Here is an 18,088-nt window from a genome sequence, read left to right on the forward strand (position 1 = left end):
GTTTTTTCCCCATCTATGCCAGCATGCCATTAACGAGCTCATCTCTAAAGCTGCGTTTCAATTAGATTCCCAAAGTCATTGAGGAGGAGGGAGGGACTCACCCTGCTTTCATTAAAATGCTTTTCCTTCAAAGCAAGACTTTTCCAAAACAGAAGAACGTGGTCATTTTCTGTTATTATTTTTAAGGCATCGGGTGCAGATAATGAAACTGAAAATTAAAGATAAGACAGGATATAGTCAGTGGCTATGGACTGGAATCACTGTTTTCCCGTCCGATTAGACAGATAGACAGATTAGATAATGCTAACCTGAGGGGCACCTGGGGGCTCAGTAGACTGAGCATCTGACTCTTGGTTTAGGCTCAGGTCATGATCTCAGTCAGGGTCATGAGACTGGGACCCAGGTCGGGCTCTGTGCTGAGTATGGAGCCTGCTTGGGATTCTCTCTCCCCATCCCCATCTCCCTCTGCCCCTCCCCCCAATGCCTTTGTGCTGTCTCTAAAAATAAAATATTAAAAAAAAAAAAGAAAAAAGAATGCTAACTCAAAAGGCTAGATTAAGGAACAACTGAAATACATATGTTGTTTAGCACAGCATAGCACATGGTAGACACTCTCTAACTGGCATCTCTTTCGTTGTTGTTATAATACCTTTAGCCAAGAAATGTGGACAGTACTGCATTCAGTGGCCCTGAGAGCCACGAATGCCAAAACCAAATTGGGTGGGGGAGAAAGGGAAGTGATGCCCCCTGGACACAGTTCCCTGGCTGGACTTCTGCTCTGGTTCCAGTCTGCCTCCTGCTCTCCCTAGTCCTGCCCCAGGGCCTGAGGAGCCTCAGAACTCAGCAAGGGGCCAAGGCCTGTGCCCGAACACAGAGCCCTAGAATGACACCGTGAGTCCCAACGAGACCCACTACTCACATGGCGGGCCTGGTGAGACCGAGCCTCCGTCACAGACACTGTGACATCGTCTGCTGCTGCCCAAGTACTCGAGCTCATGACCCGCTTTCTGAGCCAGAGTCTGACTGCCGAGCCAGTCCCGGACTGGCAGCAAGGCCCCTTCAATCTACTTCATGGTTCCTGGTCTCCCTCCTTGGCTACACATCTCCCTGCCACGAGGAATCACAGGATTTCAGCCCAGGTTCCCATCCTTGGCTTTCGTGGCAAACGCTGTTTTATTTCCTAACTCTTTGGGGCATTCCTGCTCTTCTCTGCCCCAAGTGTCAAAACCAACTAGGCAGAGGGAGAGTGAAAAGAGACACAGCATACCCTCCAGCCCACCACCCTGCAGCCCAAGCACTGGAAGCCTGCCCTGCCGGGCTCGCTGTGGATACTGGAGAGGGTGTTTGTCCTTCCCACTGTTACTGTCTAGGCGTCTGAGCACCCCCATAGGCCCCTTCTTGTGTGAGAAGGACCCTGTTCTCCCTCCCATTTACCTGTGGTGATTTTTATACTGGAATCTTTGCTCATGTTCCCCAGCTGGACGATGATGTGGTATTTCCCTCCAGGCTCCAACTTGGTAAGGGTGTATTCCACAGTACTGTTACGAGACTTTATTTTGTAGCTTCTGTCACTCTTTCTTATTAGATCTTTGACAGCAACTGCATATAACTGGGACCATAAAAAAAAAAAAAAAAAGAGAGAGACACTTGGTAATCAGAAACTTGGTGCTTTTTTACTCTTTGCAATTCAGCAGTGGACAATGGAAAACCTAAGTGTATCAGGGGGCGGCAAGCCACAGCAACCACCTAATGAGTCCGCAGCAACTCCATTCTCTGGAAAGCCTTTAGGGTGGCCAGGCTCAAACTTGGAATGAGCACTCACTCCCAGAACTGTGCACAGAATTATCGATTCGACCCAAAAAAATGACCCTAGGGAAAGTCACATTCACTGTGGCATCCACACAGAGGTTGGAACAGGCAAGAGCAATTCAAGTTCATGCTCAGTGTATATCCCCGGCTGTAATAGCTCTGGGTGGTGTCAGAGGACACAACGAAAGGACAGCAAATTCCACTTATCTCCCAGGTTGCTTTTTACATATGTGGAGGTCAGGGCAAATACAGGGACAAGGCGCAAGTACAGGAAACTCAATCACCAGGAAGAATTGGAGAGTCAAGGAAAGCCTGAGCAACCGAGCACTAAAAACCACCCCAGGGATGAGGGAGAAGGCAGCGGGGATGGAGGGAAAATTAGCCTGGGTCAAAGGAAAATGGGAGCCATTTTCCAGAATTACTGTCCCTTCTTTTATTTATTTCTTCTTCTTCTTTTTTTTTTTTTAGAGGAGGGAGGAGGAAGCAGAGGGAGAATCTCAAGCAGGCTCCATGTCCAGCACAGAGTTCAATCTCATGACCTTGAGATCACGGCCTGAATTGAAACCAAGAGGTGGATGCCTAACCAATTGAGCCACCCAGGCACCCTCGCCTCTTCTCTTAGAGTAAGAGCCAGTAAACCTTTTTGTAAAGGTTCAGGTAGAAAATACTAGGTTTTGAAGGCCAAATAGTCTCTCCCTCAATGATTCAATTCTGCCCTGTGTAGTGTGAAAGCTGTCACGGGTTAAGATTTAAATGACTGGTTAGAGCTTGGTTCTAAGAAACTGTACACAAACTGGCAACAAGCTGCACTTGGCTGGCAGGCCTTTGTCTGCCAACCCGCTCTAGAGGCTCAGTGAAGGGAAGGTGAGATGGCAGAGAAGAAAAAAGGGACAAACGACTAGAACAGCTAGACATCCTGGAGAAGGGACAACTCAGATGAGGCACTTATAAGAACCCCATCTTTGGGCACACAGATACTGCGATGAGACCTCCCGCTGAGCTCCCACCGCCAAGCCTAGCTTTCATGCCGGGTGACAGCACCTCCTGGCCCGTCCCCAACCATGCCAAGAAAAGGAATGGCTGGCTGGACACCCGGCCCTCTCACCAGGTCCTGGTCAGGAGAATCATACGGGGATTCCCACTTGATGACAGCCGAGGTTTTGCCCGTATGAACCACGTGCAGGTGACGAGGTGGGAGCCTGCTGTCTGGGATCATCTTGACCACAACGTAGTCGGAGGATGGCCCTTGGTAGGGCACCACCACCCGTACCTGAAACCGATACCACAGGGACGCATGGAGTTGGCACCAAGCCATTCATTTCAACAAAATCGTGACAGGTATACACAAAATTCAACCAGTAGTAAAGATATAAAAGCTGAAATAATGCCCCACCTTCCCCAGATCTCTAATCCATTTTCCTAGAAACAATAATAGTTTTATGCGCTTCTTTCCAGAAATGTCTTATGCTTCTGTAAGCACAGACACACGTATGTGCATACCAGATACATACTTGTACGGCCATGTGTACATGTAGCCTGTTTTTCTTAACTTTTTTACACAAATGAGAAAATTTCAGGCTCACGTTTTTAGGCTCTTCACTTCTTTCACTTAATAAGATAGCACAAATATTTTCCACATCAGTATCAGTACTATTTCTTTGGAAGATTTTTCTACCTCAGTTCTATTTCTTTTGAAGGGTTGCCCTGTATTCTTAACCAGTCTCCTGATAGCCATTGGTTTCAAATCTTCTCCTCTCACAAGCAACAGTATGCACAACACCTTTTCCCATCTATCTTGGCACACGTGTAAGTGTATGAGGGCTAAGCTCCCAGTCCTGGAAATGGAATGTGAATTCCTGTGAGTGCTTATCCATTTGCCAAGTTCCCAATCCCCCACGGAGATGCGGTTGGTTACTGGGTCATTCAGTCCTTTCTTGAAGTAGGAATCCAGTGCTTTCACAGAAGAGGAACCATCCTCTTGCACGAACACAGATCCTGGAGTCATGCCTCCAGCTCCCCAGGCGCGGGGTCTGAGCTAGGAGCCCAGAATTTAAACCATCCTTAAAAAGAGAAACCCCTCTGGACTCCCCGGTATGGGAAACTTACCAGAAACAAATACTGCTCGTCCCTACTGACAATGACTGTTTTGTTGTGCAGGGAAGTAGTCAGGCTCTTCGGATTGCGATACAGGTCAAGGAAGGACGTAGCATAGAAAATACCATAAACCTGGCAAACAGGATGGAAAAGGACATCAGCTCCACTGCTGGAGACCTGGTTCTCTTGAAATTCCTAATTAACGCCCTTGCGAAGAGCTGGGGCAAGTACAAGTACACTGGGGCAGGCACTGAACCCACCACCACCAAGATAAACATCGTGGGCTCTCTGTCCTCAAAGCACTTGTTATTTTAAAAAATTTTATTTATTTCGGGGCGCCTGGGTGGCTCAGTGGGTTAAGCCACTGCCTTCAGCTCAGGTCATGATCTCAGGGTCCTGGGATGGAGTTCCGCATCGGGCTCTCTGCTCAGCGGAGAGCCTGCTTCCCTTCCTCTCTCTCTGCCTGCCTCTCTTGTGATTTCTCTCTGTCAAATAAATAAATAAAATCTTAAAAAAAAAAATTTATTTATTTCAGAGAGAGAGAGAAAGCACGTGCGCACATGCATGGAGGAGGGGAAGACGGAGAGGGAGAAGGAGGCTCCCCGCTGAGCAGGGAGCCCCATACGGGGCTCGATTCCAGGACCCCGGGATCATGACCTGAGACAAAGGCAGACGCTTAACCCACTGAGTCACCCAGGTGCCCCTCAAAGCACTCATTTTTGAGGAAGGAGGTGCAGAGAAGAATAGACAGGATTATAAACGACGAGCTGCAAGTACACAGAGTGAGATATTGCAGAAAAAGATGGCAGGAGGAGGCGGGGAGAGGGGCAGAGTCCGCAGAGCGCAGGCCGCACGCTACCTGCAAAGCGTGGCTGGAAGTACAGATGGGGAGGAAGTCAGTGCGTTTGTGGAGGGAGGTTGAGGAGGGACGGCAGCACGGCAGACACGGGGAGCTGCCCAGAAGACACCCACTCTTCCTCCCCTCCTTCGTAGAATCCTGGTTCCTACTGAGAATTGCGGGCGGGAAGAAAATCTACATTTCCCACCCCCCACTTCCCTCGAAGCTAGGAGAGGCCACGTGACAAAGCTCTGGCCAATGAGCTGCAAGCTAGGAGAGGCCACGTGACAAAGCTCTGGCCAATGAGCTGCAAGCTAGGAGAGGCCACGTGACAAAGTTCTGGCCAGTGAGCTGCAAGCAGAGGTGTCACAGGAGAGCTCAGCAAACACTCAAGAGAAACGGAGGGAGAAGCCCTTCCTAGCCCTCCCCCTGCTGCCTGGAACACTGATGACGGTGTGACTTCAGACCTCCTGGACCATGAGGTGACCTTGAAGATGGAGGTCACAGGCAGCCTGGGTCCCCAGTCAGACCTGCTGCTGTAGAAACCCAGGCCTGCTGAAGGACTCCACCTTCTTTTCATGAGGAGGGACATTAACTGTGAAAGCCATGGTCACTTTCGGCTCTGTTCTGTGCAGCCATTCTTACCGCCCACGGACACAGGTGGGAAACCGGGAGTTTAAAGCAGGGCGGGGGTTTTTGATGTGCCTGCAGTGGGGGCCCGGCCGCCGAGGGGTTTATAACAAGGTGGGTAAGCACTAAGGAAGCTTTCTTTGGCAGCATGGAAGGGCCCACAGGCAGGTGAGCCGGGGACTTGAAGGAAAGCTGTGAAGAAAGTCTGGAGAAGTCCTGGGAACCGACAGCACAGATCAGGGATGTGCACAGGGACTTCTGAGTCCCAGACAGCTGTGCATTTTCTCTGCGCTGCTCAGCAGCCAGGCCCAGAGAGGGGAAGCATACAGGGAAGGGGAATGAAAGCCCCAAGGGGGTGATAAGCCAGGAAGAAGTGTGGAAAGAAAGAATTAGGGGACTCGAGGGAGCCAGAAAGCAAAGGAAATGGAGCAGGACTAGGGGACGGAGGGCACTCAAAGCACAAGACGGGAGCGGGGGCTCTGGGCTCAGAAGCAGGCCTCGTTTCTGGAGGAGAGGCCTGCGGCCACTGTGAACCCAACTGGACGGCTCTGGCCAGGGCCTAGAGAAAGCGCCACATGCCAGGGAGGCCAGGGTACAGGCAGGTCCCCAGAGATGCACAGCAGCTGTGGCCATTCTCATGGTGGAGAGGGACGACTGGGGTGGCAATCTGCGTACTCAGTGGTCTGAAGTTGGGTAGAAGCTGAGAGCTACCTACAGGTGATTTCACCGGGCCCGTCGCCCTCTGAAAGCTGCCATGGGCACATCCAGGCTATTGGCAAGGATGAGGCAGAGCAAGGCTACCTCTCCAAGTTCACGCGCAATGAGAGACCCTGGAGTCAAGTGGTGTTCCAGAGTGCCATAACGAGGCCCTACTCTGTGAACACACTTGGGTGTGACAAGGTGGTCATGCTCTCAGCTGGTGTACAAGCAAGAAAGCACCTCTTTGTGAATGGAGTCGAGGGATAGGCGAGTCCTGGGCATGGCTCTGGGTATCTTATCTCTGTCCCTGCCTCAGGACTGGACTGCGGAGTAACAAAAGAGCAGAGGCTATCACGCTAGCCAGACCTGAGCTCACACCAGTTTACGGTTTCCTACAGCTTTAGCTTCCTCACTGGTAAAGTGAGAATATTCACCCCACTGAGCTGATGACAGGATCAAGTAGGACAGGGATGAAGGGCTCTCCTGGTGCCTCACTTCTTCCTTCTTCAAGGCTGACCTTACAATTACATGCAAATACTGGTTCATTCCCCATTGCGCTGTCCTGCTCCAAAGGCAACTGGGGATGCACTCAGAAGACAAGACCAGGTCCCCTGCCACCGGCCACTGTGAGGACTCACTAAATCTCACTTACAGACTGAGTTCTACGGGCTTTTCCATTCGGAAAACTCAGGAAACAACCCTTCCCTTTAAGGAACTTACAGACCAGTTAGGAAGATAAGTAACACACGGAAGTATCGAATAGGATAAAGTAGGATCTAATGAAACAGTATTCTGAATGGCAGCACCTATAAATTTGGGGGGAGTTTGTAAGGGAAAGAGATCAAATAGGCGACAGTAGGATTTGACTGCAGAGCAGAAGGACAGCAGGACTCCGGGAGGAGAAAGAACGCAGGCCAGGCTGTGGAGGCGAGGGTGGTGAAAATGTGCCAAGAACCTTGGGAGGACCCACCTGAAAGCAAAAAGGAAGGTACACACTGGGGAGGTCCGGGAAATAAAAAACAGATTCAAAAAAGCACAAATCAGATCATAGTGCACCAAAATGCATACATGACGACAAAAAAAAAAAAAAAAAAGGATTTACATAGCGTGTAGTAGGGACGCGGGGAGGAAGATGGGCACATCTGGGAGGAACAGCCCAAGAAGGCAACGTGCGGGTGGGGGGTCACGTAGGTGGGGAGAGATGGGAGTGGCCTGTCACTGCTGCTACTGCGTCACCATACCTGCGAGACAAGATGAGTCCCAAGCACAGGAACATGCGCCCCCCCCCCCCACAACCTTGTCACACTCACGTTCTATTCTACAGCTAAGAGCACAGGCATTTTCTCTTAGATGCCAGGCCAAGGTGTGGAAAGGGATGGCAGGTGCCTCTAGAAAGTAATACAGAACTGACTAAGAGAATATCTGTGTTAACAATAACAGAGGAGAAAAGCCCATGACCTGGCATCAGGGGAGAGTCCAGATTGTCTCTGCAATGGTCATCCTGGCTGACTTACCACATTCCTGGGGCCAGTCCAGGTACATTCCACTGCAGTCTGATTGATGGCCTTGGCTTTGAGGCTAGGAGCAGGTGGGCGGACTCCTTTGGTCGTGACATGCTCAAATGCCAGAGGGCTATCCCCTAAATCAGTCTTGGCCCAGGCAGAAATCTCATAGGACGTATGAGCAGTTAGATTGGCAACTGTGAAAACAGGGACAAGAAGATGCCAGGAGGGAGCTGGAGGCGTCCGCCAAGAATTGGTGTCTTGACAAACCAAGAAACCGGTTCTTAACTCCAGAGAACAAACAGATGTTACCAGATTGGAGGTGGGTGTGGGGATGGGTAAAATGGACAAGGGGGTTAGGAGACACACTGAGTTAATGTACAGAACTGTTGAATCACTAGATGCTACATCTGAAACTAATAAAACACTGTATGTTAACCAGACTGCAATTAAAAGAAAAATTTAATTAAAAAAAGAATTATGTTTTGATATACAATGCCCTATTTTTTTAAGCCTTTAAAAAAAAATCACAACACCCAATATAGGGCTTGAACTCATGACCTGAGATCAAGAGCTGCACGCCCTTCCTACTGGGCCAGCCCGGTGCACTGACACCCTAGTTTTCAATACAGTCTCTCAATTGAAGTGAGTCCTACATGTTGTAGGATTTTTCATTATTTTTCAAATCCATCCCAGCATTACTTAGTGGTGACGACTACAAATAACACACATGCCTGGGCGTCGGGTAGTTTCTTACAAAGCTGACCTTCTGGGCCTATACCTCAGGACAAGAGAGAGCCATCTGGCCTTGGTAAACAGCTTGAAATTCTTCATGCCCTTCAACCCAGATGTCCCACGGAATCAGAGCACGCAAACATCTGTGGGGCGTGACGTTACACATCACAAACATAAGCCGATGCCCAGACACAGGGCAGTGGTTAAATAACGGGTGTTCCACAAGCTACTGTCCAGCCACTAAGAGTTGTCTCCAAGCATATTTAATGAGACTGGAGAATTCTTACAACTTTGTTAAGGGAAAAAGGTAGGATACAAAACTACAGTTGAGCCTTGAACAATACGGATTTTGAACCTATGTGGTCTACTTATAACACAAGTGTTTTTTGGTTTGTTTGGTTTTTTTTTATTTTATTTTATTTCATTTTATTTATTTGACAGAGAGAGATCACAAGTAGGCAGAGAGGCAGGCAGAGAGAGAGGAGGAAGCAGGCTCCCTATGGAGCAGAGAGCCCGATGTGGGGCTCGATCCCAGGACCCTGGGGATCATGACCTGAGCCGAAGGCAGAGGCTTTAACCCACGGAACCACCCAGGCGCCCCAACACAAGTGTTTTTTATAGTCCAGGACTGTATTTTTTCTTCCTTATGATTTTCTTAAGAATATCTTCTTTTCAGGGCATCTGGGTGGCACAGTCGGTTAAGCCTCTGACTCTTTGGTGTCAGCTCAGGTCATGATCTCAGGGTCATGGGATCAAGTCCCACATCAGGTTCTGCACTCAGTGGAGTTGCTTAAGAATATCTCTCCCTCTTCTTCTGCCTTTCGGCCTCCTCTCCTCAAAAATAGATAGATAGATAGACTGATAGACAGACGGAAAAACATTTTCTTTTCTCTAGCTGACTTTATTGTAAGAACACAGCAGAGGATACAGACAGCATACAAAATATGTGTTAACTGACTGTTCACGCTATCAGTAAGATTTCTGGCCAACAGTAGCCTTGAGTAGTTAAGTTTCTGGGGAGTCAAAAGTTACATGCAGATTTTCTACTGGCTCAGCGCCCCCTAACCCCCAACTGTTCAGGGCCACCTGTATTCAAACTGAGGCCACTTCCTTGTTTGTAAAACTGAAAAAAACAACAGCACTTAGCTTAGCTGCTGCTGCAGGGATTGTAAAGTGTTTGGCATGAAGTTAGCATCAAGCTAGCCCCTCACACACTTCAGGCAACAGCGAAGAACACTGTCGCTCCTGATTCGGCCGGCTCCCTTCGGTGCCACATTGAGGCAATGAGATCACCTGTCCTAGGAGTTAGAAAGATGTGGGTTCCATTCCTGACGCTGTCACCTTCTGTGGGAATCACTTTCTCTCTCAACCTTGGGTTCTTATCAGTGAAACGAGCATATACCAGAGAATTAGGATCGGGGTTCTCTAAGAGGGTACCCCTAGAACACCAAGGTCAATGAGCTATACACAGCAGGTGCACAGATATCAGAGGGACTGGGACACGAACTTCCCTCCTCCCTTAGCTCAGCCTGTCCATTCGCTCAAGAAATGTGCACTGAATACCAACTCTGCCCCATGTCCTGTGAACCAGGCCAGCAAGGAGGGGCAGGCAACTCACACCCGGAACTTTCTTCTGGAACTCAAAAATCATCTGTACAGGGTTCACCCGGCTTCTTTCCAGTATCTCCTCCTTTAAGCTCCCCAATTTCCATGAAGAGCCAAGAAGCTAGAGAAGGGGGCTGGGGAGCCACCGAGTGGACCTGCCCCCGGCGGCAGGACTCACTGCTGGTCTCTTTACTCTGCTCACCTGAATGGCAGCCAGAGAAGAGCCCCCTCTTCCAGGCAGCCCCCAGACAAGCTCTGCTGCCAGGAGATCTCGCTCTCCCTACTTCCTCCCTGCTCACACCCAGCTCCAAGGTGTTACCTTTGTGTGACAAGATGCTCCCCCGGAAGTTCAAAGTTCTCTTCTCTTGTTTGTGGGTGTCAAATGCCCAGAAAAGGTTCACCACATAGCCATTCACCTGCCGGGAACCAAGAAGCGGGTTAGGGGAACAGCACACAGCCAGGGAGCACAGCCAACACAAAAGACACCCCTTTGCTGTTGTTCCTTAAGGCATCTCCTTTTTCACAATGGACAGGTTGTTTCTTCTGCTCTTCGGATGGGTTCCGCGTGTGCTGTCATTGAATAGTTCGTTATACTGCACCTACTTCTAAAAACAAACGTGGGACTGTATAACCTACACCATAGATGGGACGAGACAAAAATACTGGTGCAGAATGAAAAGACAAGGGCAGATTCACAAAGGCGGGAAGAGGAACAACTTTAAAGAGAATTACGTTACAGGAATGAAGGCTACATCTTAGCTTGGTGATCCTTGCAGTCAAGGCCAAGAGGTCAACACTAAAGGGGCTTACTCAGCTCCCACAGTCGAACAGGAGCAAGTATACCCAGGCCTCAGGAAAGACTACCTTTTCTAAGTCCTGAGCTCGTAAAAGGCTTTGATCTGAAGATCTTTCGATAGGGGGCAACAACCAGAAAAATTAAAATGCTTTCAAGAGCAAAGACCATACGGACAGGGTTTATGGGCAGGCCACCCCTTGCAGCCACAGTCTCTGAGGCCAAGGGCAGTCCACCAAATTGTGGTTCGGTAAGTGGCACGAGGGTGCCGAAGCTTCACGGCTTCACGGACAGGGAGGGGTGGGAGGAAAAACAGACAAGAAAGAAAGAACATCATGGAAGGTGCATCTCAGCTTGGAAAACCACGGGCACACAGAGGCTCCTGGAGGTGTGGGCTCTGCAGACAGGCTGCGTGGAGGGCACGATGGCGCCGGAAGGTGAGGATGTGGAGTGGCTGGGAGTGGATACGTTTCTAAGTTATCCAACTCTCTCTCTCACTGTGGGAACCTCTGCATTAGTGCTTCGCACCAGGAAATCCAATAAAGCTGAAAATTACAGGGCATACATATTCTGTTAACACCAACTCTTTATTTGCACTGTAGCTGTGAACCATTTAATTATATGGTTTAAAAAAAAAAAAAAAGGCTCCAGGCTGAGGCAGAATAATTACACGAGAAGGACTCGAGTTGTTCTTCATGGGGGAAGCAACCAACCTAGTCTCAGTATTTTGGTTTTACTGAATCGGGACAGTGGCTCCTCTTCCTAGTACTGTCCCCGGCTACAGTGGTTCCGTCGCAAGCAGAGCCCCACCCAATGGCCAGTCTCAAATCCCAAGGTTACCTTGATGTCACTCTCCATGGTCAGGGTGAAGCTCAGAGAATTCTCACCATAGCTGTCGATGTGGATATCTGGTGGTGGGATCACTGAAAACAATAACGGAATTGAAAAAGAGAAACCATGTGATGAAAAGTGAGGAAGGCAGGACCTCACAGTTTTCAACTCGACAGACAAAGTGATCTTTTAGTGGGAGAAGAAAGGGCTGGTGTTTGGCTGTTCTCACTCGTCTCTTTTACTGCTCTTGTCCTGAAGCCGAGGGGGGGCCCACAGTCATCTGGTAAGGACACAACTATCTGGGCCCCGTCAGCTATCCTGGCAACTGGGTCGAGCTCTAGAAAAGTCCCATGATGCAAATGCCCCCAGACAGCCCAGCGGCAACCTGCTTCTGAAACGCACAGGCATCCCCGTGGGCACCACCTCTCCTGGCATTAACAGAGTCCCAGCGGCTCCAAGGTTGAGGGCACGATACACCTGAGGGCATAAGTTGTAAATACACGCATGGCAAGATGGAAAGAACGTGGCCTCTGGAGTCTGACCAACTTGAGTCCAAATTCCCATTTGGACACTTAGAAATAGTGCAAGCAACTTATCTTCATACTAATGTTAACTCAACCAACGTTCCAATTCTTTCCGTTTCCAGTGAAGTCTTACCTATGACAAACTGAGGAACTGGGAAGTCACTGGCATGGGCACAATTAAAGGGGCAGAGAGGAAAGACCCCTCTCCATTTAAGTGAGGAGAGCACGGTGCTTATCCTTTGGAAGGTCTGCCCAAGATGGCGGACCACGCCGTGTCAGCCATGAGCCAAAGGGCTCCAAGGGATTACTGCTCGTAAGCCCCTTATGCAGGCAAGGGAAGAGACACTCCAGGGAGAGGGTAAGACTTGGTGGCAAAAGACATGCACCAAAATCTAGAGGAGTCCCTCCAAATGATCACCCATGCAACAGGAGTGGGTGAGGAAGAAATAAAGGATGTTAGGGCAAGAAGAAGAAAGGGTATTAGGAGTTTCAGGCCACCAACTCTGAGGAAAATGGTGAACGTGTTGCCATCAAGCCAACGTGAATTACAACCGTGGTGACTGGGGATGGGTCACAATCCCTCCCAAAGCCCAGTTCCCTCAGCTACACAATGAGCATAAGAATTCCTATAGGACACATAAGAATTCAAGGAGATCGAGTCACATAAGACAGGAAGCAACGGTGCTTAGCACAAACTTGCTCAGTCCATGGCTGCTTCTCTCATTGTTGCTAGGAATCCCCCACATCCACTAATGCACAGTGTGCTTCTGGCAGACGTCACTGCTGCATGTGTCCTCTGTGTGCCATCGTGGCGACACAGGCTCCCAGAAAGAACACAGTGCGCACTTTCTGACTCCGCACACCCACCGAGGCCTGGACGGGCCCTAACCAACACCCGTCCAAAGAGCAGGGGCTCACCAGCAAAATCAGACAAAAGAAGTCTAAGAGACTTTCCATGGCAGGTGTGACCTGTGTCCCGGAAATTCAAGGTACGTGTCTTATTGCTGACCTTCCAGTTCCAGTGTCCCTTCTTCTCGGTGTGTATGTTTTGATCGATTTTGTAAGAGGGAAATGACAACACAATCAAAACGTGGGGGGGAGTGCGTACTCGGTATGCTTTTTCTAATGACTCCCAAGCTCCCTGTTACAAACACTGGCTGGCTTCACTAAGTTTGGCTGCCTCCTGCCTGATCTCAAGGAGCCCAAATGTTATAGTGACTCTCCATAACCCACAGCCTATCTCTCACAGGCTCAGGCTAAGGTAAAACAAACCCACTGCACGTGACACCTCTCTCCACAATCGGAAGCCACGAGTGCCAGGGCTAAGTTCAAGAAACACTTGAGAAAACGAGCTACAGTCTGTCTCCCCGAGTGTGCTGGAAGCCTTCCTTTTAATTGCTTTAATTCACTCCGTCAGCGATCTCACTGGCTTCTCCCTGACACCCATGGGACAGTGGAGGAAAGCACACCAGACCCCTGCCCTCTTGAGGCACAGACGCAAGCCAGACCAAACGGTGGGAGCAGGTGTCTCAGCCCAGGGGAAGCCGGGCGGCCTGGTGGTTAAAGGCACAGGCTTCAGACTCAGGAGGATCGGGCTCCGATCCCCACTCTCTGCCGTTTACCAACTGTGTGGGAAGTGCCTTAACTTCCTTCTAGCTGCTCATCTGTCCTTATCGCTGTCTGGAGGCTGCTGAGGGTTCAGGGAGATGGGCCGACGTATGCAGTGAACACAAGCATGGCCCTCGGCGAGCAGTCGGCTATCACGGATGTCACCGCTGGTGCTAGAAACTTCCACCGACGCATCGTGTGATGGTGCCACGGGGGAAGTTACACGTGTCAGCAGAGCACTCTTAGAAACACCATCAACAGACACATACACAACCATGTCTGTCTGTCCTGAGAAGGAAGGAGTCCTTTATTCTACAGTACTGCGCGTGAGCCCAAGAGCGGGGCATGGCAGCCTCTGGAAATCCCCTTGTCTGTGTGCACCATGAGAAATGCTCAGCTCTAGAAGTACCTTCGACAGGCCCCGGAGAAACTCTGTCTCTGAAGCTCTACGGAAACCCCTGGAAATGTGTGCGTGTTGGCGGGGGAGGAGGTTGCCTGAAACTTTCTCATCTACGCCTCTCCGCTTCCCAGTCGCACTGAAAGTCACTTCCAAAGGGTTTCTATCTTCTCTCAACCTGCAAACGCTGGAATCGTTTACCTTTGCCTTTGACGGTGGTGATGGACTTAGAACCGCTCCAGTTTCCTACTCCACGGCTCGTCACCGCAGCCACCTTTCCAAATCAGAGCGTGAGTTAGTATAAAATAAGAGCGCTACGGCATACAGCGAGGGTTCGGAAGGAGCTGCGGGGCTGAGATGCGGGCATGAGGGTGGCAACCAGTCTACGCAGACAGATCCCGGACACTCAGAGGCCCCAGCAACTGTGAAAACGGGGGGTTGGAGACAATGGCGGGGGCGGGGGAGGAGAGGGTGTGGGATCTGGGCAGAGGGAGCTGTGATGGTGTGGACACAATGGGTTTCTGCTGATTGACAAGGCTCAGTTTCTTCTGTAGTGTGGGGGGCGGGGGGCGGAGCCTGTGGGTCCCTGTAGCCCCACATAAACATACAGGTATGTGAGCAAGAGGACTGAGAAAATCATCAGTGTCGCCGGGTCTGTGTGCACAGCTAATGGTCCCAACAAACACACTCGGCACAAAAGCTCTTTTCTGCTAAAGTATTGATACCATATTGCGTAAGATCCCCACGACAGCAGCTTCTAAATGCCACTTACCATAGCTCTGCTCGCCCTGCAGCTAAAGAGAAGCGGGAAAGCGGTAGGTGCAAGAGTACAGAGGTGGAGGGGCGCCTGGGTGGCTCAGTGGGTTAAGCCTCTGCCTTCGGCTCAGGTCATGATCTCAGGGTCCTGGGATCGAGCCCCGCATCGGGCTGTCTGCTCAGCAGGGAGCTTGCTTCCTCCTCTCTCTCCCTGCCTGCCTCTCTGCCTACTTGTGATCTCTGTCTGTCAAATAAATAAATAAAATCTTAAAAAAAAAAAAAGGGTACAGAGCTGGAACGCTAGCAGAAAATCTGCGTGAAAAGCAGGTAAGGCTGCATTACCATAAATTCTCGTTTATCTGAGGGAGATGTGATTTCAAGTTCTCTGGGGCACTTGCTTAAGAGACTGAAACGATGATGAGCTCCCAGGGCAAGGGGGTAGGTGTTTAGCGGACTACCAGCACATATCTCATAAAGGTCAGCCTGGCGTTCTCCTGTGCTGAGACTGCCCAGCTGGCCGAGACGGGGCCTGGCACTCACTCTGACAGTGTATGGAGCGTTGACCAGTAAATTCTTAATTTCCGTAAAGTTACTAGCAGCCCTCTGGGAGGCCCACATCTTGGAACCACTCCTGCTGTATTCCACCTGAAGTGAAAAGAAGAAATTATTAGTAAGGTAACCGACCATCTGGGACATCCTGATACCTTTCAAGGAGGCAGGAGGAGAGAGGAAGAGATGCAAAATGTTCTGATGGGTGGACCATTTGCCCCGCGATACCAAATCAAGTCCTAGCCATTCAGAACACGGCCCTGCCCTGGTAGACCCAGAGATCTGCTCACCCGGATACACATGGCGCACCGCTCCCAGAAGTTACTTACAATGTACTCTCGAATGAGGCCGTGGGAGTGGGCGGGAGGAATCCAGTGGGCCACAATCACGCCTTCCTCTTCCCTGTGGAGTGACAGCTGGAGATTTTGCGGGGCGTCTGGCACTAGGAAAGAGTCAACTCAGGGTTAAAACCCATCTGCATACTGGAAAATGGGAGGAATGTCCCTGAGATTGAAACAAAGACTAGAAAGAATCCAGAGCCGGCACTGGGACCAATCCACTAGTAAAGGATGTAAGTTTGGTCTTCACCTCGATAAACCTTTCCTGTCTTTCAGAATGTGAGGCATGCTGGGCACACATCAGACGGCGGCTTAGTACGTCTGTACATATGCGGCCCATGTCATTAGGCTCCCAGACTCCTGAGTGTCCCTGGGAAACTCTCTGTAAATCCCACAGAAGGTCCTGCACACACCATCAACAGAAACTAAGAACACTTACGTCCTTCTGGCGTCCGCAGAGTCACAAAGTCGTTGGTGTTATGCACTTTGCTGAGGCACTGGACCTGCACTTTGACCTGATACGTGGTGTCTGGCTTCAAGACTTTTAATATGGTGTTGGTTTTATTGCTGTGCGTCTCCACAGTCTTCCAGATGCCCTCTCCAACCATCCTGGCCGAGAGAAGAAAGACACCGTCACATTAGAGCAGCGTGGGCTCGCAGAGGACACCGGGCTCAGTTAAGGAAGAGCCGCTCTGTGAGCACCACGGGAGTTTGCCAAATGTCCAGGGCTGGTAAGGACACGTTTTCTTCTCTCGCTGCCAAGATGGGACCCACCTGTAGTAGACGTTATATACACAAGCAGCAGAAGGCATTTTCTTGGGCCGTGTCCAGGTCAATGTTACATCTCCAGAGAAGTCAGCTGTCCACTGAAGATTCTGTACTTTGTATACAGTTAGTTCATCTAGAGACATGAAGGGGGAAAGAGAAAGAAAGTGAGATCTCAGAAATCCTTAGAGGTCCCGTGATGTTTGGGCAGACCTACCATGATTTAGGTTGTCAGACCATGGTCAGCATCTTACGACATTCCAGAAAAAAAAAAAAAAAGTTCAAACCTTCCTATACGACCTGCCCAGGGTCTCCTAAATTTCCTAAATTTCCAGTCCCAGTATTTCCCTTCCATTTCTCTTCCTTGTCTACACCGAGATAAGACTGCTTCCTCAAGAGGGAATTCTACAGGTCCAGGGATGACGTCATAGCAGGCTCCATTACTGCGACAGACTGAATGTGGGTGTCCCCCAAAATTCAAATGCTGAAACCCAATCCCCAACATGATGGGGTTAGGAAGCGGGGCCTTTGGGCGGTGATCAGGTCATAAGGATGGAGTCTCATGAATGAGATCAGTGTCCTCATAAAAGCGACCCCAGAGAGCTCCCTCACCCCTGCCGCTGCGTGAGGACACAGGGGAGCCGGCTGTCTATGGACGAGGAAGCAGGCCCTCACCAGACGTGGAATCTGCTGGTGCTCTGGTCTCAGGCTTCCAGCCTCCAGAACTGAGAGAAGTTTCTGTTGTTCATAAGCCCTCCAGTCTGTGGGGCTCTGTTAACGGCATCCCCAGAAGACTCGGACAATTACTAAAGGCCCTCCAGACAGAAGGACTGCCTTGACCCCGCCACAAAGCCTGAGGCTCTGGGCGTGTACTGCACCTGCATGAGGTGGGCGGTCACAGAAAACAAATCCAAGACCCGCGCTTCCCTCACAGAGAGGAGGCCCAGCTACCACAGAGGCAAGACAAGCCTCCCTTCACTGGGTGCTCCAAAACTGGGCAAGAAGTGGCTTCCCCTGCAGACTGAGGAAAGGCTCACGAGGTTCCCGGCACAGGGCCCGCAGCGGGGGCGGGGTGGGGGGGCAGCGAGGTTGAGCCGAGGGCCCCAGGGGTGGCACTCACCGCTGCAAGCCCTCTCGTCGCTCTCGTCCGAGCAGTCCAGGAAGCCATCACAGCGCTCGGAGAGCACGATGCACGCCTCGCCGTCCTCACACTTGAACTCCCTGCTCATACAGGTCAAGGTGCTGTGTGTGGCTGCAACAGAGGGGAGGGCGCGTTGTGGTAAGGGCGGAGCGTGTTCAGGGGAAGTTGGTCTATGTGATTCGAAATACGCCTCTGGAATGAGGACCAGTAACCTCTTGGTGGCGCTGGGATGCCTCCTTATCTGACGGGAGCAACGGGACTCTGCCTCCAGGAAAGGGAAGAGCTTTGGGGTCAAATGATGGAGAGAGGACAGAGTAATTTACAGGCTCCACGGCGATGTGCTGGAATAGGCCATTGGGACGCAGGCCGAGAAACGGTGCCGTGTTCTCATGAGAGAACCAGCACGGCCAACAGGAATGGATAATGGATCCAGAGATACGATCCCAGAAATGAAAAGATACAAGGGGTCGGGGT

General features: G+C 50.6%; 1 protein-coding gene across 1 annotated transcript in view; it reads right to left on the reverse strand.

Moving 5' to 3' along the window:
- Window positions 1–18,088, reverse strand: part of SORL1 (sortilin related receptor 1) — a 153,492-nt gene that overhangs the window by 10,711 nt on the left and 124,693 nt on the right. Inside the window, exons 33-45 of the mRNA XM_046014580.1 lie at window positions 17,594–17,725; window positions 16,483–16,609; window positions 16,148–16,317; window positions 15,700–15,812; window positions 15,362–15,466; window positions 14,267–14,339; window positions 11,546–11,628; window positions 10,232–10,328; window positions 7,585–7,769; window positions 3,916–4,035; window positions 2,915–3,079; window positions 1,435–1,609; window positions 102–208 (exon numbers count right to left, since the gene is read on the reverse strand). Of these exons, the coding sequence (XP_045870536.1) occupies window positions 102–208; window positions 1,435–1,609; window positions 2,915–3,079; window positions 3,916–4,035; window positions 7,585–7,769; window positions 10,232–10,328; window positions 11,546–11,628; window positions 14,267–14,339; window positions 15,362–15,466; window positions 15,700–15,812; window positions 16,148–16,317; window positions 16,483–16,609; window positions 17,594–17,725 (1,652 nt within the window). The remainder of the gene's footprint in view (window positions 1–101; window positions 209–1,434; window positions 1,610–2,914; window positions 3,080–3,915; window positions 4,036–7,584; window positions 7,770–10,231; window positions 10,329–11,545; window positions 11,629–14,266; window positions 14,340–15,361; window positions 15,467–15,699; window positions 15,813–16,147; window positions 16,318–16,482; window positions 16,610–17,593; window positions 17,726–18,088) is intronic.

Source organism: Meles meles, chromosome 8 (assembly GCF_922984935.1).
Source record: "Meles meles chromosome 8, mMelMel3.1 paternal haplotype, whole genome shotgun sequence".
NCBI lineage: Eukaryota > Metazoa > Chordata > Mammalia > Carnivora > Mustelidae > Meles > Meles meles.